Here is a 9,548-nt window from a genome sequence, read left to right on the forward strand (position 1 = left end):
AATTGTCTTGATTCATTAGTCCAAAAATAAATGTGTATTTGCTTCAGTATCCAAAAATAAATGTTCACAAAGATGGTCCGAGCTTTCATTAACATATAAATATGTCTAGTTTTATGATCTGAATTTGATGTGTGTCTAAAGAGCAATTTTCTCAAATGGGTGACTTGTGTATGTGGATCGGCTCCTAGTATAGGTTTTGATGATGTTTTTTAATTAGATCAATTAGATGTTGTTTATATCTTTTGTTTGTGATTCTTTAGCTATGTTGTGAAAGCACCCTAGCCAATCTTTGATCTCAAGTCTTCGATATTAGTGTCATTTGTTTAAAATTGTGTTTAGAGTTTTCTTGTCAGTCAAGTCTTTTAAAAACGGCATTTTTGGTCGTTTGAATCGATTCAAGCTTGGTATGAATCGTATCATTCAAGTCTCCAGGTTGTTATGATCACTTAAAAAGTAACACTTGATACGATTCAAGGATTATATGATTCGTATCATTTTGATATGATTCAAAAGTTTTGTTAAAATCCTTGATACGATTTAATTGACCCTTTTGCCCATGTTATTGGCCTGATTGATACGTATCAATGGTCTTTGATTCGTATCAATCTTCATATGGGTCTTATGATACGATTCAAACACCTTCCTTTGTAGGTTTGAATCGATTCAATCTTCATCTAGAAATTGTCTGAATCGTATCAATGATCATTCAAATTGTATCAACCTTCATGCTTTTTAGAATTCCATTTTATCAAGACCGAAAATGTTGTATGAGATGGAGTGTTGGGCACAAAAGAAGCAACACGAATGTAAAATAAATGTAAAAAGATGATGATATTGCGTTGGATGTCAGATTAGACATGGTAAAATTTCGAAATAACAATATTAGAGAGAGTTGGGGTAGCACCTATCATAGAAAAGATGGTAGAAACTCAGCTTAGATAGTTTGGACATGTAGAGAGAAGACATGTAGATTATGTAGTAAGGAAGGTAAATTAGATAGAGAGTAGTCAAATCCAAAGTCATACCTAGAAAAACTAAGAGAGAAACTATAATGAATGATATAGAGATTAATGAAATGGATAGGGTATGATATATGATAGTACATTATGACGACGTTTGATCCATGCAATCGACCCCACTCAGTGGGTGATTGTTGGTTTTTTTACTTCCAAGCTCTAAGTGAATGTATTTTGATTCAACATATGACCCTATGCTCAGAAAAAGTAAAATAATTTGCAAACTTTCTTGGTATTTAATTTGACACATATATAAATATATTCATTTTGTGCCTTGGATACTTTAAACAAAAAATAGCTTTTCGATTTAGGGTAAACTTGGAAATATCAGGCTCAATTTAGGGTATGTTCTGCATTGTAAAAACATTTTCGATTTTCAATCTATAAAAATTTATATTTATTTTTCTTTCTAACAAGGAGATAAAATTTAAGAGAATCTTAGAGTCAACAATTGTCTACATTTTATTTTTCGACGGAAATTTGTCTATATTTTTAAGAAACAAAGAAAATGGCAAAATAATATTATTTTCATTATTTCTTGAAATGCATCATTCCTATCTAGCATTTCATATTTTCTTCATCACAATGGTTCACTTCAAAACCCTATATTTAATTTGTATCTTGAAACTTCACGGGAGAAAGAAGCATGGTGTAAGGCCCAATATTTGTTCATGAGAAGAAAATGAAAAAACTGAATGGTTCACCAAGTGCAGTTTTGAGAACCTTTGTGCTAGCCATGATGCAGTTTTGAGAATTGATTCAAAATTAGATACGAAGTTGCCTCCTTTGGGAAGCGAGACTCTTCTCTCTGCCAGCTCTAATGGTGATGTTTTAAAGAAATTTGACATTGATGAGTGAACACTATGTTGAACTTTATTGATTTCCAGACACTTTTTTGATGTCAAAGGATTCAGATTTAACCTTTATCATGTTTTAGTGTGAGTCTATTTTTATTATGTTTGTTTAGTGATTGAAACGAGGCTTGAAGCTCGTGAACTTGAGCTTCATCCAGAGACAGATGACTCAATCTCAGAGTCTAGTAATGTTGGATTGGAGCTGTCCCTTCGGATCTTCTTGAAGGTTTTGAATATTTAGGAAAGCAATTGAAACTTGAAGAAAGACGGTGATTTGAACAATGGTTAGTATAAGAATCCTCCTATTATTTATAATTATAACCCAATGGGTTTCTTTGTAACATTTGCTTCTAGTTTTGCTTTTGTCCTTGAATGATAAACTTCTAAAACGTGAAGGGGAGATAATGAACAGTTTTCATATGCAAACCTATTGTAGAACTTAGTCACACTTGCATTGGTAGATCTCGCTTATGCGACATTATTTTGTTCGTACATATTGCAAGTAGAATTTTGAAATAGTGCATTTTTTTATGTTATGATGTTACTGTAAGACTATAAAAAAAACTCATGTCAGATATAAATCATTAATGATCATTCATTATAGTAGAACTTGTGTGAGGTGATAAAGACACTAGTTACTTCTTTAACTACCTCATTCCATTCAATGTTATCTTCTTTTGCCTTTGGAGTATTTTACTATTTATTATCTTCTTGTTTGGCAGAACTAGAAGCAGAAAAACAATTATTACCTTCTTGTGCTAGCTAGAGCTTACTTCTTTATTTCGAGTCAATGAGATTTAAAATGCCTATTGCAGTAAAATCAAGTGGATCACATTGCATCTAATTGCAAATACATTTAGAAGCTCATTGACAACATGACTTGTACATTTATTCTTACATTTTCAAGATTAAAATAATTTCATATTCCTTTATTTGTCGCTCCTCTTTAGGACCAATGAATGGGTGAATGGTTTGCCAATACAGTACGTGTCAAAAACTGACTACTACTGTTTATCTTCTTCTCTAGCATCGAAGATTAACTCCTTTTTGGTGTCAGAACATACATTTTACAAGCATGTGAATCTAAATCAGCAGATATTTCTCCCGAAACCAATGATTGTGTTGAGTGCTACAAAAAACATTTCACATAATCAAAACCTTAGGAACTTAAATGACTTTGCACAATACAGAGAATAATGAGCTTAACTAGATATTTTACCTCCCATAAATCTCTTGCATCAACTATAGTTTCTGGTTCAAGGCCTATGTCAGACCAAGACGCAGTAACTGTTGCATTTGATGAACTTCTATTCCATAAGACCACTGCTACTTTGTTTTTACTAAGGGGGCCTGCCCATACCTGTCACCGTAGCTTTCTATTAAGTTGTGTGCAAAAACCATAGCATAATGTGTACGTGCATATGCATGTATATAGTACAGAAATGGTAGTGACTACTAGATTGCAATAGTTTCCATTTTTTGGTTGTTCCAGATCCATCTTTTTAATTGAAGTATGAAAAAAAAATTAGGATCCTTTAAGTTGTAAAAAACTCTAACTCAAACAGAATAAAATATAAAGGAAAAGAAAATAATATCACCTCTAAATCATTGTTGCTTTTCACTTTCTTTCCTTGAACTCCAAGTTTATCTGCATGACCAAAAGAAGCATATGATTTTTAAAACATGCTTTATTGAAGAAATAAATACATTTTTTTATCTTTTAAGAAAGTCTACTTGCCTTGATTTACTGCAATAACTTCTGAGTTGCTTATCAATTCATATGTGGTATTATCCATTGCTTGAATATTACATCCAACTAATAGAGGAGCCTATATAAACCAATACAAATAGTTAAACGACAAACTTATGACATATACATTGCATTGTCTCAACAATATGTATATAAAAAGTGTTTCATGTACCTTAGCTAATGCCCAAATGCTGAAATGGGCACGATATTCCTCCGTGGTCATGCCTCCATTTCCAACTTCAAGCATGTCAGGATCTAATATCCAAATAACAGTTACACATATAAGAACCTAATACTAGATTTTGCTATGAATGTAAGGATATCAATTTTAATATGCATAACATTTTTAGTAAGTTTAACTAATTACCATTCCATCCTCCAGGTCCAGCATAAGATGCCCATTTGTCGTTTGCATCTATAATAGAAGTCATGCTGAGGTAGAATAAAGTCAGTTGATCACAACATAGAAAATGAAGAAAAACAATTAAACAATGAAATATCAAAATAGGAAAGGAATTCTTGAGGTCTTATACTTTATTAACCTCAATTATGTTGTTAAAAGAGACATTGTAAAAGGTATGAATTTAAAATATCATATGCATTTACTATTTTCTCACCTCTTCCAATTATCTTCTATATCGCCTGTTGTTCTCCAACTATTTCCCACACTTTTGGCCCACGTTGCAGGATCTTCCCATCCCCTTCATTTTAGAAAAGAATTAAGTGAGAAATAGAAAATGAAATATTGTTTATGTATGAGAAACACCATGATCAATTCAACTCACCATTCACACATAGAGAAGAAGATCGGCCTTCCGGAGTTTAATAAAGCTTCACTCATTGGTGGATACCTAATTTTTAATACATACGAAGCATGTAAGTAGTGGTTTTTACAAAACATTAAGTTTGTAGACACAAATTTGCATTTGAAAGCCATATATTAAATACCTTTCGCGACCGCTTATTCCGTTATTTTCACAATTATCATACTTCAAATAGTCAACTCCCTAAAGAAAAATTTAAATAAATATTGGTTAACAACCTAGGATTATATATATGATATAATGTTGATAGATATACAAGTTGACTTTTGAGTAATGTATGCATATTTTATATACCCAAGAAGCAAATGTTTTGGCATCTTGTATTTCATGTCCCAATGATCCAGGCATACGTTTACTACAAGTTAGATTTCTGCATAAAAATTGTAAGTGATCAAAAATATTGCTTGAATAATTATAGTCATGTTCACCAAGTACAATTTAATGCGTTAATACCCGGCATCTGAATAAACTCCCAACTTCAAGCCTTTCCTATGAATATAATGAGCTAGAGCCTTGATTCCTGAAGGAAACGTTGAAGCCTTGGGAACCATATTCCCCTAATATCATTGTCACAAACCAATCAGGTGTCAACAATCACAATTTTTCAGAGGTATATACACTATAATATAGTAATCTATAAATTTAAATTTACTTCACCTATACCTTTTAAACAACGAAGGAAAAGTACAAGAAGAAGATATTAAACAAATAAATGGGGGTAAGTTAAAATTTAAAGATTGTAGATACCAAATACCTTTGAGTCTCGATTAAGTTCTGCCCAACAATCATCTAAAAAAATCAAAATCATATCATTGACATGGTAATCTGGCTATATATTTTAATGTAACTATTAACTAAATACACCATAAAAAAATAAAGAATAATTATAATAGTAGATGTTGCAATTGCTTCTTACCTAAATTAATATATTTGTACCCTAAAGCAGCAAGGCCAGTTGACACCATTGCGTCGGCTGAAATAATAAAGCAATAAAGTTTAGATCAATGAAATTATGCATATCTAAGTTGTAAACATAATAGGTCGGGGTACATCATGATAATGATACCTGTATCTCGGATTAAACTTTCATTGATATCACAACCAAAATGGTTCCAGCTATTCCATCTGATCATCATATGTATAATTGATTATCATTTGAAAAAGAAAATTAATGTATTGTTTAAAAAGTACAAAAAATTAAAGTTATATCTCACATATAAATAAAGCATATAATTCAAATTTTAATAATTTTTCTTTTATCAAGTAGTATATATCTTCTTTCAACAAAAAAGAAAAGTATATATCTCCTCACTATGGGTAATTCCATCATTCTCCTTAATAAAAAACCGATTTCATCATTCGGTCAAGATGTTCACAAAAGCAAAATGGGATACCACATCTTATCTTATACTATCTCCACCTAAATTATAAATCACTTTGACAATTTTATATAAATTGAAAATTCTATGGTTAATTTTATTTTAAAAGGGATATAATGAATTAATTTACAAAATTATGTTTTTTATTAGTGGTATTTACAAAATTATGTTTTTTTATTAGTGGTATGAGGAAGAATAAATAAAAGAATTAAAAGAAAATAGAGTTATAAATTAAAGAGTGTGAAAGAAAAAGAAAGATGGATATAATTGTTATTATTAAATGATTTTTCTATAGATATCTATAATTTGAAAAATGAATGGGTAACTCAAAAGCTGACACCATATTTCTTTGCTTTTTTTTTCTTCTCTAATGTAAAAAGAAAAAAAGCCACCATATTTCCATATGGTCGGGATGCATTTATCATTTGTTTTAACATTTTTTTCGCTTGGCCTCGTTTTTCATGAAAATAATTTGAGGAACAAATGTTATATGGTGTCCATGCAATTTTTCTTTTCTCTTTTTAAAAAGTTAAACTACCTCACTCAAATTCGCACAGAGAAGAATCAAATTTGAGACAACGACAGTCTCCAAGATCCCAAACCAATATTAACAGACAAAATCAAGTGGATTTCTATTCCATTATCATTGCTCCTATAATTTAGGATGGAGTACTGTTTTTTTTTAAGGCCAAAAGAAATCTTTAGGAAAAAGTATTTTGCCACATTAGGATGGAGTACTATAACTTCCAAATTCCACCCTCAGTCAGCCACGAGAACGGTCACTTATTTACCTTACTATCAATTCAATGGTGTACCACGTAGATTTAAATTATAATATTTGTTCGTATTAACCGCATTGAAATTTTATATTTCTAGCTCTTTCACACATAGTAATAACAATCAAATCCTTGCACATAAATTACGTACTATATAACCATACCCGATTTTGTTTCTTAAAACATTTAAGACGCATATGTGTGTGTGTTAAAAATGAAAGATATAGAAACTAAAAAAAAATTGGATATATTTCAATGAAAAATAGATAAGAATGAGGGTAGCTTACCCCATGGGAGGAGTACGTCCAAGTCCATTTTGCAGCATATAACTCTTAACCTTCTTCTCTAGAGTGGATACATTGGTTTTGTTGTTACTTCCTAATAAACGAGCAGCTGTAGATGATGGAATACTTGCAATATTTATGAACACTACAAGGATGCAAAACGCAAGCACCATCATCTTTGCCATTGCACTTTCAATGAACTTGAGGTGAATTTGTGATGAGTATTTGCATAACCATGGTGCTATATATATATACTAGTGTTTGCTTCAGGACCAAAGATCCATGCAAATGCAATTTGATGAATGGATGATATGGGTGAACAGGTGAAAGAGAACAAGTAGAACAAGTAGAAGAAGAAATTAGCTAAGAGACGTGCCTATGTGACTTTTATTGTTATTCAAAATGGAATTCAGTTTTGGTTCGTCCACCCAATCTATATCATCAATTGTCCACTAGATCTATATGAATGAAATTTAATATAATAATATTTAATGTTTATCCACATGATAACAATACATACATATTCATTCTGTTACTATCCATTTATATCATTTTTATTTTGGCTTTTCTGTTTTTTGTTTGCCAATTTGTTCCAATATGTACAACAAAATTTAATTTCAATAACATAATTCTTCACCCATTTTAAAAGTTTCTACACATAAATTATGAAAGATTATAATAGAGTGAAATTAGTTTTTCGTCCTTAGAAATATAGTACCTAAAAATAAATACATTCATAATGGTATAATTTTGACATCTCTTTGACATTTTTTGAAGATAATATGGATATAAATAAAGAGGTTGATCATAATAGATAGATATTATACCATAGACATATCCCGAACATAAAGTGATCATAACATGACATTAACATGAACATAAAATGGTCATTAGGGGAAAAAATGAAACAGAAAATTTAGATCGGATGAAAACATTCTTTTTCATTAAAGATTAAAATCAAAATTTGCTATATTTTGTGGACGAATTTTTGAGTACACATAATAAATGAAGGGATATGTATAATTTTTTTTTTAATAACAAATGTTAGTAGTTAGTTTGTTAGTTGTTCAAAAAGTAGTTAGTTTATTAGATTAATATTTCAATTTGCTAATTTTTTTTAATATTTTAATCATTTGTCCGGGTTCGAACCAAGGATCTCCAACTCCTTTTTAATCAAAACTAGTTGAACGATCTAACCTCTGTAATGGATAAATGTAATAATTTTATAAATATTTCCATATTAACAACTTCCTATTAACAATTGACATAAATTCTCAATTTTTTTTTATATCATAAATGCATAGAGGAATAAAATGACTTGAAAATCGTATATACAAAATTAATGTGAGGTTAAACTTGGAATAAATTAACTAATGTTGCATTGGGGGAAAAAATAAAATGACATATATTTTTAAAATTAATTTTGTTTGTTGTAAAAATAGCACTTAGTTAGAAACATAAGGAATGCCGAACTTGGTAACGCAAGCTTGTGACCTAAGTAGGGGCATTACATTAAGATATTGAAAGGTATTTGACGTGTGCCAAAAAGAAACATAAGGAATAAGATCGTAACATAATTTTATGTTCTGGATGGTGCATGTATACAGTTACACTTTTTGAATAAATAATTTAAGGATATTCATTGGTTTTGTTGCCAACGCGCACTTCTAACAATTAATATCGGATGATTTCCTTTCTTACATTTCATGTACTCCCTCTGGTCCTTTTAAAAGAGAAAGTTGACTTTTTAGATACATTGAATAATGTATGAATCTAGTCAAGAACCTAAATCAAATACATAAATTATTTAATGTATCTAAAAAGTGAATTGTCTCTTGTAAATAGGACCGGAGGGACATCACATATTTTTTTTTTTAAGGAATCACATATTTGTTATAAAACATTTATATACACCGTAGATGCATCTAATATAAATCTTTCGAAAAATGATGTAAATGTGGAACCTTAATGATCGTACCTGATCAGAAGATGGCTGTCGGTGCTTCTTTAATGTGGTGGTGAAAATACGTTAGTTGAGTAGGAATGGCGGGGGGTGTGTACCTGAAGACACTCCGACGTTCAAGTCAGTAGAGGTTCAGAATGAGGGTTTAGAAGTGAGAGAGATTCTACCTTGGAGACTGCGGGGAGCCTCGTATTTATAAAGGTGGGTGAATGTAGAGCCGTTGTAATAGCACACGTGTGTCCAGCGGTTACGAAATCGGACGAAGTGTAACCGCTGGTGAGATATTCACGGAAACGTGGAAAGAGACGCTATGGTTCGTTTGAACTGGTCTCAGTTGCTCCGAGCACCCCCTCGCGGAAAGGGGGTGTGTTGCGAGTAAACAACCAAATACATCATTTGGGCATGATTTGTTATTGGGCCTAAGTAATAGGGTTTATGTCTTTGACCGGTCCAGAACACTTAACATCTTTAGCAAAAATGAATTTCTTATTAATAAAAATTGGAGAATAAATGATCTAAATGCTTAACACTTGTGGTGAATTTCTTATTAAATGCTTAACAAAGCTGTCCAAAAATTGCGACTGATTTAGAGACGAATAATGCTACGTGTAACGACAAAAAGATTCACGAATGATTGCATGCTAGACCGTTTCATTTAGAAGCATAACTTAGATGGAATATATAATGCTTCTTCAGGGTATA

The 9,548-nt window shown here is 31.1% G+C and overlaps 1 protein-coding gene across 1 annotated transcript; it reads right to left on the reverse strand.

Moving 5' to 3' along the window:
- Positions 1 to 2,679: 2,679 nt before the first annotated feature.
- LOC146956885 (alpha-galactosidase-like) lies at positions 2,680 to 7,331 on the reverse strand. The gene is made up of 15 exons (XM_085732326.1): positions 6,887 to 7,331; positions 5,511 to 5,569; positions 5,361 to 5,417; positions 5,199 to 5,233; positions 4,898 to 5,001; positions 4,739 to 4,814; positions 4,569 to 4,627; positions 4,406 to 4,471; positions 4,238 to 4,321; positions 3,988 to 4,052; positions 3,793 to 3,875; positions 3,609 to 3,699; positions 3,469 to 3,518; positions 3,090 to 3,230; positions 2,680 to 2,999 (listed from the first exon to the last, which is right to left on the reverse strand). Exons 1-15 carry the CDS (start codon positions 7,066 to 7,068, stop codon positions 2,907 to 2,909), a joined length of 1,245 nt encoding a protein of 414 aa, XP_085588452.1. The 5' UTR covers positions 7,069 to 7,331; the 3' UTR covers positions 2,680 to 2,906.
- Between the last annotated feature and the right edge of the window lie 2,217 nt (positions 7,332 to 9,548).

This window comes from Medicago sativa, chromosome 1 (genome assembly GCF_051527215.1).
Source record: "Medicago sativa cultivar Bolivia chromosome 1, Bolivia_mono, whole genome shotgun sequence".
NCBI classification, from domain to species: domain Eukaryota; kingdom Viridiplantae; phylum Streptophyta; class Magnoliopsida; order Fabales; family Fabaceae; genus Medicago; species Medicago sativa.

Coding starts and splice junctions, on each gene's coding strand:
- LOC146956885 (XM_085732326.1), bottom strand. CDS start 7,068: ATGGCAAAGATGATGGTGCTTGCGTTTTGCATCCTTGTAGTGTTCATA. Junction 5,418..5,510: donor AAGTTTAATCCGAGATACAG/GTATCATTATCA, acceptor TTATTATTTCAG/CCGACGCAATGGTGTCAACT. Junction 3,876..3,987: donor TGGACCTGGAGGATGGAATG/GTAATTAGTTAA, acceptor TTTGGATATTAG/ATCCTGACATGCTTGAAGTT.